Genomic DNA, 21,277 nt, shown 5'->3' on the forward strand with positions numbered 1-21,277 from the left:
TTCTGAGTGTCTTCAGTTTCAGAGAAGAACTAAATATGAGTTTGTATGTTAAACATATGTGGATAACATATAACACAACATAACAAAACACAATTTCATGTATGTTTTTGATTTTTTGAAGAACAGCACACTGCTTTTGTTTTGGTCAAATTCAATTGTTTAACTCAGAAGAAGGAACGAACGTGCCAGTCTGTACATCATCTGGTCACGGTTGTAACAGTATGTCCCAACTTTATGTGCATGCCAACTAAGGGGAACATATTACATTTTCTCTTCTTTGTAAACATCATTCAAACTATTTGCTTCCTGTTATTAACACTTCTATTTTTATTAGGCCAATGTGTACATAAACATGGGACACTCCTTTCAGTTCCTCATTCACACTTCTTGAAAAATGCCTGACTTCTACAGTTTGGTTTGAGGTTATCTCACACTGAATGACACGCATGACTATACCACTCTGTCTCATACTGCTCACGTGTGGACAAATGAGGAACTGCAGCAAAGAGAAGGTTTTTAACAGAACCCTTTGGATAAGCTCAATGGCGCACTCTTGTGGTTGTTTTGAAAACCTTTTGCACCTTGTTTTAACTCCGTTTACATTTTAACTTTTAGTTTGGTTGGCCTAACAATGATGATGCTGTTGTTGATATTTTAAAGGTGCACTACATAATTTTCCCTAATACATGGCCTGGCACCTTGCTGATTTGCTTATTAGGTATCATTAATTAAGTATCATTGGCTAATTTACGGGTCAGATTTATGGAGAGGTAAGCATACACACAGTAGGAATGCATGCTTTTTAAGGTATTTTCATTTCATCAAAAACACTGTAATGGAATATACTTTAAATAAATAAGCTTAATGCCATACTATGGAACATTAAATTTAACAGCAATAGCATCTCCATGGAGACAGTTGACAGATCACTCCAGCCACTATAAAAGTTACATAATGCAACATTTAAGGAATTATATTGGTTTGCATAAGACCATAGTTTATTCTTTATAAAAAAAAGCATCAAATGTGCATGTACATATAAAATAGCAAATAATTTATAATTTTACAAAACAAACAAACTAATATACATTTACAAAAATGGTTATTCAAAACCAAGACAAAATTTCAAGAGATTCACTCAATAAAGTCATTTTCACATTAAGTGCATTAAATGATGTTGCTGTAGTCATCATAAAGTAAAGAAGTGCTTGTTGTCTCCTGTATTCGACTGGTGACCATCTCTAAATGTCTCTTCAGTTTCTTCAATGTCCACATGAATTTCCTCAAAACTATCTTCATTTTCAATAGTGACCTTTTGAGACACACTGTCCTCCATGTTTAGCGAGCTCTGGAAATTTAGCGGGACATTTTCGGGACTTAATGCTTCACTGATTCCACTTGTGTGATTCACTGGTATTTGCTCTGGTACTGTGTGGTCTGGCTGCAGGTCAGTCTGTCCCTTAATCCACTCTGTTGTTGTTTGTGTCGGATCCATTGAAATGTTTGGGTCAATAATGTCTTCTTTAGCTGTATCAAATGACTCAGTAAGATGATTAAAGTCATTGTGAGAATGACCGCCAATACCTTCTGGAGCATTTACTTCAAAACTCTCTGAAAACGGTTCGCTCATATCTGCTTCTTTGTTCACAGTATTTCCTAAAATAGAATCCACATTTGAGGTTTGTGCGTCTGCAATGGTTACACAAGTCCTTGAAGCACTGATATTATCTTCTGTCTGCTCTGAATGTCCCAAACTAGAATCCTCTTCCTCCCTTTGACAACACTCTCCATTGTTATTGTCTTTGCCTTCCTCTCCTGTTGCTGCCCCTCCCAGGACCCTCTTTAAGCTCTGAGCCTTTTCTCTGTAGTTTTGACACAGCTGATCGTTGGGCATGTGGTGTCCATATATCTCAGCCAGCTTCATGTAAACTACATACAGGGCCTCAGGGTTAGCCGAGTCCTCTAGGGCAGCAGCCAGAGCCAAATGGAAGTAGCCCACCGCATCAAAGGCATCCTGGAAAATGTAGACAATAGCAGTGGTCAGTAAGATGGGTCTATATTAGAGACAAGATCTCTTGAGACTAGGCCTGTCATGATAATTACTATATGAATTTCATTTAATGTTTTATTATCTGCTGTATTATGATTTAAGAAATAATATGTATGAGATCATTCAGCAGAAGAACCCTGATTTGTTTTGACTGTCTGAAGGACAAATGTCATATTGGTTATTTGAAAATGAAATATTTTGTGCGGCAGCCTTTGTGGAGAAGGTCTTGACTGGAGACAAAAGACTCAGAGGAGATGATTTACTCGTGATTGTTGGATTTTGCATTATGTATTTGATGATGGACATCTTCCTTTATATTGATCCAAGTGTTATATAAGCCCATATGAACAGGGGACATGACACTTAAATGAAATATTCATTAATTTGAGGCTCAATATTTATCATGTTAACATTATGAATGGTGAAATGTCCATAACACTGCACAGGAGGACAATGTTCAAATCCAGGCTCAAATCAGTTCTGTTTAGTTGTGCATACGACTGAAAGAATTTGCACTCTACTATTTATTATTTATATTTACATTTACATTTTTATGAATTGTAATTTGAATGTCTTTCTTTTTCTGTAAAGCACTTTGAATTACTTTGTGTAAAAATTGTGCTCTAGAAAAAACCTTCTCTCATCTTGTATTACATTTTTATATGGTGCCAAAAGTTACACAGCACAACAACCAGTAATAACATGATACCTGAAACTCCTAACCCAAAGTTCCATGTAATTACAGCTTACCACAGGGTTTGCACATTGCATTTCATTCTATTAAATGAAGGGAAGTATGATGTACATGGCAAATATTTTGTGAAAAGTTTGAGGGATTGCATTACCTTCAGCTTATACAGAGTGAGATTGCCCAGTCTGCTGTACACCTTGGTATAGTACTGCGCTTCCAGGGGGTGTTCGATGGAGGGAGAACAGAATGACAGGGCCTTGAGGTAGTAGTTTTCTGCCATCTCGTATTGCTCCAGTCTGTAGTAGACTGTGGCCAGACGGTGGTAGGTGGACCACTCATTCATATCTACGCCTTTGGTTAAAACATAAATGAAATACAAATTTGATGTTTTCTCTGTATTTTGACAGATGTTAAATTCATTCCATATCTGAGAATTGACTACTGCTTTGTACCAGTTTTTCCTGCCACCTCAACAGACAGTGTTGCGTACTGCAGGGCCTCCTCCCATTCTTTGTGGTCCATAAACAAATCGGTCAGTTTACTCAACAATCTGAACTCTGAGTGAATGTCCCCAATACATCGTGCAAAAGGCAAGCCACCGTCCTGGAAAAAAAACAAAACACAATCACACAAGATATATTTTATATTTTACACAAAATTGACTTGTGAGCTTTATGCCATGTTACAATGTTGTTACCTCATCAAAAACATACCCAGAGTTCATTCATGTATGTTTGCGTAATCCCATTATTAGTCTGTCAACATCTTCAAAACTCAAAATGCAAGAAGCGCATGATGAGTTTACAAGATAACAGCTACTTTTTACCCTTTTGTTCAATAGAGAATGGAAATTCCAGGATTGAAATTATCCAAATGAAACTAGTGAAGGTGTATGGAGTTTAAAAACACAGTGGAGCACTTCTTGTATTTTCACATTACTTCACAATGTAGAACAAGGTGTTTGAGAGAAGAACTCACCCTCAGTCAGGGTTTGTGTTAAAAATGTGAATAAAACACATGTCTAGATATCTTTTTGATGAGAAACAACATTATAACATAGATCATAAAACTGTGTAATAAAAATCACATATAGGTTTTATCATCTTACTCTATAAAAAGGTAGTGAGGCCATTCGATTCCTGTAGCCTTTGAAGTACACGTCTCCTGCTTCTTCATAGATGCTCATTGTGAAGTGGGGGTCATTCATTCTCAGTGCAGTTTTCACAGCTGCCTAGTAATGTGAGAAAGTATTCAAAGGTTTGTAAAGAAATAGAAAGTGAAAGCAAAGGCAAATTATATTTAATAATGCTCTTTAATTTGCTTTCCTTACCTGTAAATACATATCTGCTAGTTCGTCCTCTGAAATAAGGTAATAGATGCGTCCCACTTGAAGCCAAGTCTCCGACTCCTCCTCCCGTTTGCCCAGATCTATAGAAATCCTGAGGCTCTGTTTTGTGTAGTCCAGAGATTTACGAGATGACCTGAAAAAACAAACAAAAACAAATCACTAACACTCTATAAAACTTACACTGTTTACAAAGTTAAGGATGATAGTAACTATGTAAAGGTGCACTGTGTAACTTTACTGGTGGAGGATCTGTCACCTGATTGTCTCCACACAGAAGATATTGCTTTGCCTAAAATGTTCCACAGTATGGAAGTATATCATCTTGCAGCTAAAAGCATGCATTCTTACTATGAGCAGGCCCACCGTCTCCACTGATCTAACCTATAACTTTTGCAGTTGGTGTTGACTTGGTTGACTTGTCTGAGATAGGACAGTTTTAATGCCATACTATGAACCATGACAGGTAAAGGAGTAATCTCTCCAAAGAAACTAACCATACTATTTTCCATCTATTTTCCAATCCATGTTATAATGCTCGTTCCTCATCACAAACACACACGTTTAACACACAAGCCCTACAGATTGAAGCTGAGTTCTTCTCTCAAACAGAAAACACTCTGTTCCACCTTGTGATGTCATGTGGCAATATAGGAAATGCTCAGCTATTTTTAAACTCAAAACACCTTCACTAGAATCATTTCAATAATTTCAGCCCTGGAAATGCCAACTTCTGCTGAACTAAAGGTAAAAGGTAGTTGTGACCTTGAAAACTACAGCTGCAATACTACTCAAACATGTTTGAATGAAACAAAATGCAACTCCAGGTGTGTCTGTGAGGAGGTAACAACATTCTAAAATGGAAAAAAGTGCACAAGAGTCAATTTTGCTTAATATAGGACCTTTAAGATGTTGTTATTCTGATGTGTTACCAACAAACCTTGTAGAAAACCATTGTAATTATTGTTTAATAGTGACGTGAGAAGAGACATACTTCTCAGTGTTGAGTGAGAGATAGAGGCTGCTGAGGATTTCCAGGTATTCCCCCTCCAGTCTCTTGTCCTTCAGCTCTCTGGACACTGCAGCACAGTGCTCATAGTAAACAATGCTCTGACCGTACAGGAGAAGGTCAGCATACAGACGACTTAAGACTTTGGCCACCACCATCTGACCTTTAAGAGAAAGAAAGATGACATTTTACCATGAAGTTTACAGAGTGTATTCATGAGAATGATGATGAATTAACATTGTTGCAGTTGAGTTCTATAAATTGCCCAAAAGTCCCCAAAATGGCATAACAGGATATCAATAACTGGAATCCAATACAGATGATTAAGGAATAAGAATAGTGGCGGTGTTTCATATGACACAACATTCATTAGTAATGTTATTTTGTTTAATAATTTCCCTTTTGCATGTCTTACAAATATAATATAGAAAAAGTACAACTTCCTCCCAGTGTGAAAGAAGAACAACTTCAAACTGTTGACTCTGTAAACAGCCAATATACTGTATAAGGAAATATATCAAATTTAAATTCAAACATACTGTGCAAATTTTTGGCATGGAGTGCAATAAGTAATCCCATTTCATAACACTTCCGAATGTCCTGACTCCGCCTCCTGTCTTTGTAGCTCCGCCCCAGCCACAGGTACGTCTGAACGTGCTCTTCATCTGTTGGGCTCTCCCATAGCTCCATGAACAGGTGCAAAGATCTGGAAAAACACAATTAAACATATTTGTATGCAGTTAATTACAAAAATTAGAGGTGAGAGATTAGGGAGATTTGTTGATCTTAAACCTTGAGTCTTAGCATTATTTGTTAGGAAATTGTCCCACAAATTTATCACATAATCTTATGGCTTTAAATCCTTTCAGCTGACAACTGGCATATCTGTGGACAGTGTCAGAAAGTATGTGAATACATGTACCAAGAAGATGTATTCTGAATACTGGTACAGTTACTTCTTAATTTTATGGCATTCAGAATACACTTACTTTTCTAAAATCAAATGAATACACAGAGGTATTCTGTCATGTAATTTAGGCTTCAAACTGTCCAGACTTAATGAGATAAAAACAAGAGAAAATACAGCTCTTATGGTGTGTGGATGTGTAATTTTTCCATCTCCAAGTAGTAATAGGAAATGTCCCTGTGATAGGAGAAGCTTTGAACCAAATATAAAGTAGTTTTTAATACTATGTATGTTTTTACACTATAATTTAAATGCTCAACTCAATGGAAAAAGTATTCTAGGTATTCAGAATACAGTATTGACTGATTGGCCCATGTATATGTTACAAAATAAAATTTGCAGATATTCAGTATTCTGTAACCAAATACATTTTTAAAGTATTCTTCCCATCAATGTCTCTGGAGTTGAGTAAAGGCACCACATTCTGAAGCTATTCTGAAAACAAGATTCTACCTTAGTTCATTTCTGCTGACAGACGTTAAACTTTGCACCACTTTTTTACATAACAAAACATGCCCTATACATTGCAATAAGTCTAAACATTATTCCAATTATGACCCAAATAACTGTTTCTTACCTGACAAGTAATAGTTCTGCCACAGAGGCTGCCCCCACGTCTATGGCGAGACATCCCAGGTTGGCAAGGGCCAGAGCCTGGTTCCTCTGGTTACCACTCTCCCTGGAGATGATCAGAGCAGACTGGAGGTGCCCACGGGCCTGTGCGGTCCGACCCTGTTTCCTCAGACACAGAGCCAGCAGGTTGTGGATGACTCCTCTCTGTGTGGGGCTGTCTGTGCACTGAAGAGAGACACACATGCACGGTTTAATTAAAGTGAAATTACTGTATGCAAATAGGATTAAACAAGGCTCAACGGCCCTCAAATGCAGTGATAACTTAGTCTAGATTAATCTTTGTGTCCTATACAATTTATTTATTTAAGTCTATGTCCTAAAAATAAAATTTAACATTGCTCATAAGGGTATGCAATAAGACTTGCAAATGACTCAGTGACTGAAAAAGGTTGCATTAGTGTACTGGACAACCGACTGTTTCCAATTGAAACACATTGAAAAACTGTCACCCCTCTCTCTGTACCTCCTGCTATGAGCCTTGTCATTTTGGTCCTAAAATGTTTGTATTAACTCACTGTACATGGTCCAGGGGCTTTTATTTTGCTATTTTGTCCATAAATACATTCCTATTCCTAACATGGAACTAAGCATCAAATTCGCCCTTATAACCACAGATTTGTGAGCTCACAGTCACAGTCCCTTAGTCCACTTCTTTATACAGTCTATGGTGTACCTGTAGTGATGTGAGCAGTGGCTGTAGTATTGCTTGAGCCTTTTCTGCTTGTCCAGTCAGAACCAGGAGCCAGCCATACAGCACAGACGCCTCAAAGCTCTCCTCCTCATTGATGTGTCCGCCTGTCTCCACAGCCTGCTGGGCACACCGCACGGCCTTATCCAGTGCCCCATACTGTTGGTACAGAGACGCCAGCCCCAAACACAGGTCCCTCTGGGTGTTTAGCTCCTCCCCTCTCTCTGCTATGGCCAAAGCCTGCTGCAGATAAACCACTATCTGTGCTGGGAGCAGAGAGGTGCCTTCTTTCCAGCACGGATTCAACCTCACAGAATTTTTAATAAATAATTCAATCCTCTGAAAAGCATCATGAAGGGAGTGGTCCTGCCTTGAGTCTAAGCTGACGGACGCTAATGCTAAGTAGGGCATGTATTTACGGTGATAGAGCCCACTTAGGAGCCAGTTCAAGTCTACAGGAGCGATTGGTTGGTTTTCATTAGTTGCTATGGTCACAGAGAGAAATTGCAATCGCTCCACAAACGGAAGTGCGTCGTCAGTTTTTCGTAAAGACAAGAAGAGGTTGGAGGTGAGGTAGCAGACGCGAGCTTCAAGGTATTTATCTCCCAAGAAAATAGCCCTCCTCAGTACAAGATTTAGCAGTTCAGTCTCATCGCTGGAGGTGAAGTTATGGCATTGGAGGCACAGGAGCAGAGCAGAGGCCTTCTCCAAAGTGAGCGGGAGCTTGTCCGTCATCTTCTGCTTTAAATAAATAGCAGTGAGGTTTGTGACCAGAGCGATAAAGAGAGGAGTGTCACTGAAACTGTCCACACACACGCTCAAGGCCTCTTCATAGTAAACACGAGCCTGAGGAGAGACGCAAAATAAGCACATGTTACATTATTGATTGATACTGGAGACGAAAATCTCATCTCTAACCCTACATAAAAATGATAACAATAAGTGAAAGATATTGGATGAAACTTCATGTGTATCTATGGATTTCAGTGAGTTTTTGGAAATATCATTGTTGCCATAGCAATAAACCAATTTAGAAAGTGATTAGTTTTGAATGGCAAAAGGTACTCAAAGTAGCACCTATTCATGTGCTTCAGCTTCCTCTTATATTTCATATTTTTGAGACATTTGCACCATTCAAAAAGATATAATATTCTGTTTTAAATTGTTAATTGTTATACAGGCCTAATGTTTTAAATTCCTATGGATAGTCAAGAAACTGAAAACAATGAATACTCTTACATCTGGTTAGGTGCTGGTATATAATCAAAAATGTTGTTCATTCTTATCATTGTTTTCTAAGGGAAATATAATCACATAAAGTACAGCACATAATGTCCTTTAGAGAGTTCCCCCCATAAAGTAAAATGAGCAGTAAATTAATCCCTCCTCAAAGTTGAAGGTAAGCACATACCTGGGAGAGCTTGAGCTTCTTGGCACAGAGCCGTCCCAGGAGGAAGCAGGCGCGTCTGTGTGCCCAGTGCATGCCCATCCTCTTGGCACACTCCCTCACGCTCTCCAAGTGCCCAGACAGCTCCTCCTCACTCTTACCTCCAAATGTTACCCACAAGAAGGAATACTGCATGTCATAGAGAGGGAGGAATTCAACCTGTACAAACAAAAGTAAAAGTAGTAAGTAAGAAGCAGCTCACAAAGGTGCTTCATTGAAATTGTATTTTGTATTGAAAGGGCCTTTATTAAAGTATTTTCTGATCTATGTTATAATATAGTTCCCTGGCCAAAAACACCCTACCCCTTCATGACATCACAAGGTGAAACAGAGCATTTTAAGCTTTACAGCTGTAGCCAGACTAATAAAACAGGATTATTGAAGTATACGTGAATAGAACAAAAGACAAATAGCCTAATATGAGCCCTTTAACCTTAAACAGTAGTGTCTGACCTGAAAGTGTTGCTGGTTGAGCAGAGTGAGGGTGGGGTCACTGAGTTCTGACTCATCCCCGTCCCAGCTGCTCTCATCCAGGAAGAGGGGGGGCTCCTCCTGGAACTCGTCCAGCTCTCTAAAGGTGTCCTCGGGGTGAAAGGTCAGGCGCTCTCCTTCACGCGGCAGGGTGCTGAGGGGCTGGTAGAAGGACAGACGCGGAGAGGGCTGAGACACTGAGTTACGGGGGGACGAATGAAACGGAGGGGTCCCACTTCTCTCTGACATCAGACTCTGGCGGGCACTAGATGAGACCTTGTAATCTTTGAAATAACAATACAGAACTTTAATTCAGCCATAAAATGACTTTTTCATCAATGTATGAATATAGATTAGGGCTTCAAGATGAATCGCAATCAAATAGAAATCATAATTTCAATGGACGTAATTTGCAAATCACAAAGACTGCAATTTTTGTAGTGGTATGATTCCCCTCCAAACAACAAAATCTCCTGTCATATTCTGCATAAACTCAGTAATTTACACTGGTCCAAGCATGTTCTGAAATGTAATTTTGTATTCGTTCATTATGTCAGTTCATGTATCTTTTTGGAAATTTTTTCTCAGGTTTAAAAGGTGAACTTTCCAGAGATTCCCATTAAAACAGAAATCACAAATTTGACCACAATCAGACCAAATATTGCTAGTTTGTTTTTTCAGTTCTTGTTTTTACAGGAACTTAATTTTTTGGAGAAATTCTATTTTTGAAAACATGTGTCTGGGAAGTCACTAGCAATTACAAATGCTTCTCCAGTTTTAGTTTTGTTTTTAGTAGTTTTATGATCAGGACATTTTCAACAAAACAAATGTAAGAAGTGCAGAGAGACAGTCTTTCGCAACAACTTTTCACAACATTAAACTAGTATAATGTAGAAAGTATAGCTCTAAATTGTCTGTATTATGTAATAAAAAACTTACCATGTTTTGGTGTATTCTTGATGTACATAAAATCTGAATCATCCAGTCTGTCTGAAAAAATAACAGACATAGACTTTTTAGTTAAATGTAGATTCAAAATTACAACACAACTCATGGGACTGATTTTCATTTGTTTTGCCACCAACTTAATTAGCATAACAATTTTGTATGTGGGTTCTGGTCTTTCATAGCTCCTAAATTACACAAAACTGACTCTTTCCACCTTGTGATTTCATGAAGCGGTAGTTTTCAAGTTACCTTTTACCTTAAGTTCACTAAAGATTGGCAATTCCAGGTCTGAAATTATTGATATGATTCTAGTGAAGGTGTATGGACTTTAAAAACACAGTGCAGTTGTTCCTGTATCACTGCATAACATCACAAGGTGGAACATAGTCTTTTCTGTCTGAGGGGAAAACTCAGCCTAAATATGCAGGATTTGTGTATTAAACAGGTATGAATGAAACAAACAAACAAAAAAACTCCAGGTATGTTTGTGATAAGGAAACAGCTTTATACCAGGTCAGAAAATGATGTAATATGAGCCCTTTAAAATAAAACAATGTTCATGTGAGTGACAATGTGAGGAAGTAGGTTGAATATTTGCACAAAACCTCACTAACTGTCTACAAAAATAGACATATTTGTTTTTTGTACGATTTTTGTACAGTTTTATACACAGAAATGACATGACTTATTTCCAGTGTTGGGAAGTAACTGAATACATGTACTGCGTATACATATTCAGAATACACATTTTGAGTGAGGGTATTCTGGTACAGTTACTGTTTCACTTGCTAGTACTCAGAATACAGTTACTTTCATAAAATCAAAGAAATACATGGCAGTACTCATACAATTTAAGCTTCAAACTGTGCAATATTAGTGAGAAAATATACAGTGTGTGCATATGTAATTGTTCCTTCTCTAATCAATGATAAGAAATGCATGTCTTCAATCTTATGTTTATATATTATTATATGTTTATATATTATTTTTTATGTATTATTTTACTATAATTTAAATGCAACTCAATCTAAGGAAATTTTAGTATTAGAGACAGGAGACAGTAGACAGTATTCAACATAATCAGAATCTCTGTTTGGACCATGTATAGGAATATGTTACAAGATACATTTTAATACATGTATTCCGTATTCTGTCCCCATTGCTGCTTTTTTTGTACCTAGCCTGTAGACAGAGCTGATGTCCGACGAAAAGAGCTTTCTCCAGCAGGCCACTGTCACACGGCTCGATGCTGCATGGTTTAACCTGGGCCAGACTGCTCCGCTCCTCCTCCGTCAGAAAGAGCAACTGTCTGCCCCTGCACCAGCAAACAAAGGCACCATTATAGGTCAGCTGTTTACCAACTCTGCCTTCAACAGTACATTGTGTGCATACGGCTGACACACTTAACGCAATTTCATAAAACATTAGCTAAAGGGTATTAACATGGGGTAAATAATGAGCAGTGAATGAGTATAAATGACTTTGAAGCTGAAGAATTACTTTATCAGATTCCATCATGTAAACAAGTGGGAATAACAAGACAGTAATTTCTGAGTATGTAATCTAATTATGTAATCTAATAATTCACCATTACTAAGACTTTTTCCACAAACTATAATGACTAAAATCATAATGTGTACTACCATTAGCAGAAATATTATTGAAAGATGCACCATCTAACTTTTCTGGTGGAGGATTCGCTACCATGTCATCTTCAAGGAGATGCTATTTGTCTGGAAGATTCCACAGGATGGCATTAAAAGGCCCATATTAGGCTATATGTTGTAATGTTGTTTCCTCAACAAAAACTTTCCTGGAGTTGTGTTTTGTTTCATTCACAAATGTTTAAAACACAAACCCTGCATGGAGGCTGAGTGTGATGTCATGTGGTATAATTGGTGCTCCACTGTCTTTTTAAACTCCATATACCTTCACTACAATCATTTGGATGATTTCAGCCCTAGGATTGCCCATCTCTACTGAACCATAGATAACTTGAAAACTACTTCTTCATGACATCAGAAGGTGGAACAGAGCTTTTTTACCTTTGGAGATATAGGCAGACTATTAAACCAGGATTACTTATGTGTGAACATGTGCCAATGAAACAAAACACAACTCTAGGTATGTTTTTTTGGTGAGGTAACTACATTCTAACATGGCAAGATTGACAAGAGTCAGTTTTGTGTAACATAGGACCTTCAAACTTATCTGTACTTACTTATCTAAACTTTATTTACTGTATTTCAATATGTTTTTTGTCACTTAATATCTTGAAAAACATGCAACTCTGAGTGGGGTCAGTTCTCAAAATATATGACCTGTAACTTGTCCTAGTGGCATCACGGCATGACCTGCTCTTCTCCATGTAGACAGTTGAATTACAAACTATGGAATATTTCATCTTATTTATTTGAATGTCTATGCACCAGTGTTAAACTCTTCAACACTTCAACAAACTTTATTGATCCACAAGGGAAATTATTTGGACACAGTGTATTAATCACAATACATTACAATATATTATATTAACAAAAAACAAACAATATAAATGGTAATTTCATAATTTCAATAATAAAACAAACAAAAAATGACTTACAGAGGTGCTGTATTGAGAGGCTTGACATGGGCCTTATGGACAAAGCCTGTGTGCCCAGTTGACGTGTGGGTCCCAATGAAAACAGCCAGACCTCTGAGGAGAAGGCCCTGGATCTCTATGACGTCCCCTTGACTTAACTGGAGCTCATCTGGAGTCTGGGGGCTGTAGTCGGCCACTGCTACACACGAACCAGTCACTGTGGACAGGGATAGAGAAAAAATACAAAATAATAAGGAATACAACTGACTTAGACACAACCTTAAAGAGCCATGTTTGTAGCATGGATATAGATTTCGCATGAATAGCTGTCCATATGACTGAAGGGTTTTGTTCCTCACTCTTCTCTCTTCTTTTTTAATATTAAAGGTGCATTTGTAACATATTGGTTAGGGGTCCGTCAACTGCTTGTTTCTATCAGAATCATTGCTCTGTCTATAATGCTCCACAGTATGACATTAAAGAGATGTATCTTACATTTATTTAATTACAGATGGTTTTACTCCTCAAAAATACCTATAAAAACAGGCATTCTGACTGTGAGTGGGGTTGCCTCTCCACAGATCTGTAATTTGGTCTCGTTTGGTTTCCATTAAGATAGAAAGGTTTAATACCATATTGTGAAACATTCTAGACAAAGCTGTAACATCACATATGGAGAAAAGCATTTGACTGACTCTGTCTTTCTCATTCTGTAAAGCACTTTGAAATGCATGATGTGTACGAATTGTGCTAAACAAATAATCTCCCCTTGCCTTGCCCAGACGTTAAGCTGTTATGGGCTGTTCAAAATACTATGTTAGTATAGATTTGACGTACAGACCACCACTTCCTTTGCCTCCTTGTATTAGCTGACTTGGCTTGTTTGTATGGGAAACAACAACAGTAAGATGACTTGAAACTTGGACTTTTTTTTTGTAAAATAAAGAGATATTTATTGCCTTATATATGTATATATATATATTGCCTTGTTGGTATTGCTTCAATGATTTTTAAATACTATTTTGATGTGAACGCTGTTAATGTGAACACCTAACTATGAGTACTATAAAAGTGGGTCTCACAATACAACCATTTGACATCCACTTTTTAAAAATATGTTTTCTGTAAATTGTTTTAGTTAAATAACACATGGAGGTTTTACCAATCGGATGCTCAAACGGTTCCTTCTCCAACGGCGCACATCCAGCATGGCCCGGGTACTTCCTCAGGAACCACCTGACCACAGAGGAAGAAGACTATAGTATTCAACTCTATTCAACACTACCGGTATATTCAGTATGGGTAAAGTGTAGCTGACTGTGTTCATCCAAATGTTATGAAAAGTGTATGCACAGACTACACTGGTGGAGACAGTTAATGTTATTGAGATTACAAGCACACCAGAAATCTGATTATTATCGGATTTGGAGAATTAGAGAATCGGATTATTGAAATGTCATGTAAACAGTTACATCTGTGAGTAAACTGATTTCTTTCTGGTCTTTTAGGTTTTGATAAGGGCAATTATGCAAAAAATTGTCTTCCAAATACAAATCTAAAAATTCATGGATTAACTGACATATAGGAGTTTTTGATTAGATTTCTTCAGTGCATGTATACACAGAGTATATGTTTACATACATACCAAAATTGCCTAAATTGCTAGATGTTGATAATTGGATTACATTCTTTCACATAAACACAATATGTAATTGTAATCAGATTTCAGATGTGGATGTCAAAACACACCAATGAGCTAAGTGATTTCACTGGCCATGTAAATGTAGCCACACAAGGACAATTATTGAGTTATCTGATTATTCTGATTATCTCATTTCCCTGGCCATGTAATGCACCCACTCACTGATAGAAAGGGTAGGGCAGGGGCTGCATGGCGTTGACTGGCACCAGGCCGTGACTTCCTGTAGACAACATGGTGCCCTCCCACATGTTCTCCTGCCCAGTGTCCCGCACCAGAAGCAGGTCATTCTTTTTAAACGAAAGCTGCTCTTCATCATCCTCGTTTATGTCATTTCTTGTGAATAAGGCCTTTGCAAAGAAAGAACCTGAAAGAATAGAGAGACAGCAAATAAACAAGATGACAGAACTAGAACTGTGATTGGGTCCAACTGAATTAAGCAGTAATGCAAATTTAGAAATAGTGGAAAGAAACTAAAATGTGATGAGAAAAACAACATATTTAAAGGTATACTGTGTAGCTTTTCTGTTTGTCTCCATGGAGAGTTTTGCCTTGATTATTCCACAGTGCAGAAATCAACTTGGTAATTACAATATAGACAGGTCAGATCTATAGAGAAGCAAGCATGAGCATGGTAAGAATTCCTGTTTTTAAGATATTTTTGAGCTATAAAACACCTGTAATTTATTCATTCAAGTAAGTAGCAGACCCTCCATCTTAGAAGTTGCATAGTGCACCTTTAAATAAGAACCAAATTACAGAGTGAAGGCAAAACAAATCAAGCTGTTTTATTATGCTTAGCTTGTAGTAGGTAGTTATCAGTTTTAAGTTTAAGAAGAAATTTTGCCTCTCAAATGTATTTTTGATCTAATAATATCTGCATATATACCTTGAAAGACATCTAAAATTTTACCTTAGAGTTTGTTATATAGGATATGACATATTTCATTTGCTGATATTGCGATTTGAAGGATACATTTGCGATGCTTTGCCCACACTGCGCACATCCCGTCTTTGCACATCCGGAGAGTCTAAACTGGACACCCAAAGTGTTCTAGTTCACTGCTGATAAAAGCCAGTGCACTCAAGCTAAAAATCAGAAAAGTGCTACTGTTTCTGCTGCAGCCCCACTCCCTCACTGCCAAATGATGGATGTTTTTTACCCTCCTATTAACTTAATGTAATTCTCACTCAATATTTGCCAGCACAGCAAAAAATAGTATACGTTTCTCTGGAGTCCAGTGGGAATGCTTAGAAATACAGACAATTTAATACAGACCAAGCAGAATGTCCAATCCTTAAAGCAAGAATCTATTGTGGATTTTTAGTTTAGAATAATAGTCGGACTTCCTGTGAGATTTTGCGTTAAATTGATCCTTGTTATTGTTCACAATAAAAAGAACATTTAAGTGTTCAAATCATAAAAACATGTTTTAATAAATATAATGAAAATAACTGATGTTAAAATATGGTGATTTCCAATTCAAATGGAGTTACAAAAGCTAATGAGCAGGTACAGCAATATAATAATTTTGTCATCATCATACTCCAGACTTAAAACAGGCACAAGCAACACTGATTTGAAAGCTCTTTTCTTGAATAAATGTGATATTGTCTTTGTGTATTTTATTTTATTTGTTTCACTTAGCACTGTAACAATTTGTCAAAATATTTGTGACTAATCAACTACAGAAATAATCATTATAATCATTATTTGGAATAGACAATAACCATATAAGAACAAAACATACAATGAGACAAGAAGAAAATATATTTTTGTGATTTAACAGATTTTGTAATTTTTAAATATTATTGATTTTGCCTATTTTAGCCTTAAAAGTGCACTATGTAACTTTTCGATAAGGGGTCTGTCACATTCTGGTTTCTATAACAATGCCGTTGCTCTGCTTCAAATGTTGTACAGTACGAGATTAAACAGATCTACTATATATTTATTCAATTCCAGGTGATTTTATTGCTCAAAAATACCTAGAAAACAGATATTCTGACTGTGGTTACCTCTTCACAGATCTGACCAGTACCTTAGCCTGGTTTATTCTCCATGGTGATAGAAAGGTTTAATACCATACTGTACGTACATTCCAGTTAAAGCAAAAACATATCTATGGAGAAAAGCATTTGACAGACCCTACACTAAAAAAGTTACACAATGCGCCTTTAAAGCTGCTGTCTGTAATTAGACTGGCCCCTGTTGTATTCTCACATCTCACTACTATATGCTGCCTATGTTACTGCTGTCTGATGGTGTGCCAGCTTTGGCCTGATAGAAGACCAGAGAAAGATGAGCCTGAACAAAGGACAGATGAGAGGGATGGGGGGAACAGGATTCATATCTGCCATCTACTGGTAACAAAAATCTAATGACCTGGTAGTTGCTTAACTTAAGTGCTTATATTTTAATTTTAAATGTCCATGGTGCAATAAAAAATTATTTTTTAAATGCTTGTACCTTCTTGAAGTAAAAGTCCCAAATAGAGAGTGGCCAGGTGCTCTTCATCCACGGTGACGTTTATCTCTAAGTCGCTAAGGAGCTCTGGGTCCAACCAGAACGACTGATCACACAAGAAGTTCTCCAAGCATCGGGCCACAAATCCTAGAACAGTACAATGTATAAATAATCAATCAATCAGTATATCACATAGATCAATCTATGTGAATATTGATAGTTTGCAGCTGATATCATCAACATTCCCAGGGGACATGAAGCTTTGTTAGAAGATCTGTTACTCAACTCAATCTGATCAGAAAGAGCTGATTTAGTTGGAACTACATCAGGTGAGATGATCTGTGTTACTGCTAAACAAATCCCTCTCAAATGTCTCATGGTAACTTCTGAACATGCCGCTAATAAAGATACATGTAGAACACCCCCAGCATGATGTCAGTGCAAAGTATCAATTCAACTATTTTTTCCAAGTCCTGATAACAAGTAATATACAAAAATCTAAAATCTAATAAAACATACTGAGCAGGGATTACCTAATGCTAAGTATGTTGAGAACTTCCAGATTTCCTCTACAGTTTTGAAGGTGAGTACAAAGCTGTCCTTCTCAGCATGGACAGAGACCAGACGAGCAGAGAGGTCCTATATAAAACAAAATGTCACCTTTTCATAACACAACTTTTATGTTCATTCATATAACATTGCACAAATCTTATTTTTTTTTTGTCAAGATGTTTGAATAATACAGTCATGTTTTATAATAGACCTTAAAGAGCTGGATGACATCTTTACTGTTACTCTCCACCACTCTCAGCCTCGTGCGGAGAGCTTCTTGTAATGAGCGGTCAGGTCCAGTTGAGCGCCTTCGCCCGGTGAAAAGCAGCACAATTTCTACAAAAAATAGATGAATCATAATAATAATAATAATAATAAAAAAAACAAAAAAAACATGTATTTTTTTTTATATATAAACCAAGGTTTTAAATTGAAAGGTATTGTATTACACAAAATTTACTCTTGTGTGCTTTTAGTCATGTTATAATACTGCTACCTTGTCAAAAATACAACCGGAGTTGTGTTTTTTTCATTCACACATATTTGAAAAACGTTTTCCACCTTGTGATGCCATGAAGGTAGTTTTCGAGTTAGCAGCGAACGTTTGCCTTTTGTTCAGTAGAGATCAGGAATTCCAGGGATGAAAATTATCCAAATGATTCCACTGAAGGTGTGAGTTTAAAAACACAGTGGAGCAGTTCTTGTGTTACCACATGACATCACAAGGCTGTCTGAGAGAAGAACCTAAATATGTCGGTTCTGTGTGTTAAACGTATGAAAGAAACAAAACTTCAGGTATGTTTGTGATGAGGAAACAGATTAGAAAATATAGGCCTTTTAAATAATAGACTTAAACCTTTGTGTCTATTTTTGGAGATGCCATAACAAAGTATCTGACTCTTGACAGGAAGTAATTTACACACTTCTTTACATTTTAATGTACTTGAAAAGTGCTTAGACCTAGATAAATAAACTGTATTGATCCACAGGGGAAATTATTTCGACACAGTAGCTCACACATCACCATACAATAGAATAACATATAGCAAAAATATAAATTGTCATAATAAATTCAAAATAACTAGCAAAAATAACATGAGACTGCTGTCAAATAATATCAGTGATAATGATTTAGGATTAAAGTCTATTGTCTCCCTAAAGAAGAACTTTGGATGTTTCTTTTTGTATTATTATTTAATTTAGAAGATTGAGAGTGAGAACATAATTTACATTTTTCATATGTTCATATGTAAATTTGACAATAAACTTTTTGAATTGAATTGATTTGGATTGTATTTCATTGTTTCAGCGGTATATGAATCCACGCCACACATCAGATCCCTTCCTGACATCATATCACTTTATTCAGCTAATCCAACTTGTGATCCACTGTTAATTTAAAATATATACAGACAGCTAAATTACAAGGAATTACATCTCTAAAACCTTTGTAGAGTTCATTAAAGATTTGGTAAGGCAGCTCATATTTCAAGGAGGTGCATCGTGAGCACATGGATGGTCCCCAGACAAATAACAAAGCTATTAGCCCTCTTACCGGCCTCTCTGCACGGCCATTTGAATCCATTTGAGAGGATAAACCTGAGGGGGATATGATAGATGGGGCTGTACTGCTGAGTGGGCCAAACATTAGTAGATGGTAAATGGACCTCATCAGTATGCATGTGTGTATAATGAGTGGGAATGGGCCAGCACATCTGAAAAACTGCATTCTTTCAGTTTGGATATTCCTTTTCATGTTTTAGAAAGTGATGCTGTCTGTGATTTCGTGGATGTGGGCAGGATGTTTCAGATGACATAGCAATATTTTATAGGTCCGTTTGTTTAATCACAACTTTAAGCAAGTTAGATTAATACTCCTTATGTGCAGTTGTGGGTGTGGTAGACGGAAATCTAGGACAATCAGTAATCCAAATGATGATATGGTAAAGGATACTTGTAATGAAAATACAATGAGCAAGAAACTTTGGCTCCAAATTTAAAGCAACAAGGAACACCACCTCAATCCTCAATCTTCTCCCTGAACCACGACATGTAATAATGCACAATGGAACTTTTCTGGTGGAGTCCATCACATCACACACTTTTTTCATGGAGATGTGAGTTTGTCTGGAATGTTACACAGTATGGCATTAAATGTATTTTTACCAGTGGAGACAAACAGGTGATGCCACCAGGCCAGTTCACAGATTGAAAACATTCAAGGAATTTTAGAGCAATAAAAACACATGAAATAAGTGAGATAGATTGATAAATATGTTGCATGCCATACTGTGAAATATTCTAAATAAACATTTTCCATAGAGACAAGCAGGTGGCGTATGCTTCACCAGAAAAAATTACATAAAGCCTTAAAAATGATCATACGTTAGTTATCAAACTCCATCACAATACATCACAGACCTATAGAAAGTTGTCATCTGATGCCAACCCAAACATGACAATGGAATGTTATGATGACAAATGAAATGAGTCACAACTGTTTTAAACTCACCTGAGGAGAATTTTTCTCCCAGAGACACTTTACTTCCTCGAAGAAAAGCTTCCTTCTTCTTCCAGTAGCTGTCTGGCTCTGCTCCGCCTTCTCCAGACTCCCCCAGCGCCCCGCCCTCCTCCTCACCTGCCCATGAGGAATGCAAACATAATTATTAATCAGGGCAGTATGCAGCTTAAACAATACATATTATGTTTTATTTGCTGTGTATGCCTTAAAATAAACAAACAAAAAATATTCTTCATTTTCAAACCCTACATGTATGGTCCAGAGTATAAATAATGAATGAATGAATTATAAGTAAGCGGGCAGAGAAAGAGGTTGGTGAAAACAGACATTTTTGGAGCAGTTAAACCTCAAATGCAGGACAATACAGGATTACACAAACATCTTAATACAAGTATAAGTATATTTTGAATAATGTGTCCTTTTACATTTTTAATTTAGAGCAAAGATAACATCAGTCTCCTACGTGTGCATAAAGGTATCAGATCCTATTTGTTGTGGCCAAAATAGTAGGAGGATGTCAGAAGTTGAAATCAGGCATTTCCAGACAGGTTTAAAGTCTTATCGTAAATGTTACCAGTGTATACAAGATTACCATAACTGTTTTTAATATACACTGTGACACAAGACATATTTTTTTCCAAGAAATATTATTAAATGAAGAGCAAAGGTAAAAACCAAATTCAGTCCACAAATGTAATATCTTTCCTGGATACACAAAATCCACCTGTATGATGAAAATAGTCTGCTTAGTATCTGAAATGGTTTACAAAAAGTGATGCATTTCTATACCATCTGACAACTTTATATTATTCTTTGCTATAACTGAAGCTCTCATTTCAGTTTCTCACTTGCCTGAAACCTACTGCACTGTAGAGTACTATAAAGCAACTGATAACTGGTCCCAAGATACTCACAAGACTATAGAATTATGTCATATACCATTAACAGCTGAATGACTGTGTGGCTATATGTAGTATACTGATTCTGATATTCTAGTTTTAAGTATCTGCCAGTCCCCGATATCAGCCAATACTAATGCAGAGACTAAAAACAAAAGCATTTATTTCCTTAAAATAAAAATAAAATGAGACAAAACTGAATGTGTTCTGTGCCTGTTATTTATCCCTCAAGTAACCGCAGAACATCTATGTATAAATAAAAGTTCAAATATTATGAGATCAGGAAATAGTCTTATTACATAGATTTATATT

At 36.8% G+C, this 21,277-nt stretch overlaps 1 protein-coding gene across 1 annotated transcript in view; it reads right to left on the bottom strand.

Moving 5' to 3' along the window:
- Positions 1-993: 993 nt before the first annotated feature.
- Positions 994-21,277, bottom strand: part of sh3tc2 (SH3 domain and tetratricopeptide repeats 2) — a 28,122-nt gene continuing 7,838 nt past the window's right edge. The window contains 21 exon segments of the mRNA XM_055158849.1: positions 994-2,014; positions 2,896-3,092; positions 3,194-3,344; positions 3,850-3,972; positions 4,072-4,222; positions 5,081-5,258; positions 5,635-5,801; positions 6,640-6,860; positions 7,369-8,229; positions 8,795-8,989; positions 9,284-9,585; positions 10,241-10,291; positions 11,427-11,466; positions 11,468-11,564; positions 12,849-13,044; positions 13,990-14,063; positions 14,692-14,893; positions 16,997-17,140; positions 17,527-17,632; positions 17,757-17,881; positions 20,058-20,183. Coding sequence (XP_055014824.1) covers positions 1,190-2,014; positions 2,896-3,092; positions 3,194-3,344; positions 3,850-3,972; positions 4,072-4,222; positions 5,081-5,258; positions 5,635-5,801; positions 6,640-6,860; positions 7,369-8,229; positions 8,795-8,989; positions 9,284-9,585; positions 10,241-10,291; positions 11,427-11,466; positions 11,468-11,564; positions 12,849-13,044; positions 13,990-14,063; positions 14,692-14,893; positions 16,997-17,140; positions 17,527-17,632; positions 17,757-17,881; positions 20,058-20,183 — 4,532 coding nt within the window. The 3' untranslated portion in view covers positions 994-1,189.

Source organism: Boleophthalmus pectinirostris, unplaced genomic scaffold (genome assembly GCF_026225935.1).
Source record: "Boleophthalmus pectinirostris isolate CB_2022bp ecotype Guang Dong unplaced genomic scaffold, ASM2622593v1 HiC_scaffold_23, whole genome shotgun sequence".
NCBI lineage: Eukaryota > Metazoa > Chordata > Actinopteri > Gobiiformes > Gobiidae > Boleophthalmus > Boleophthalmus pectinirostris.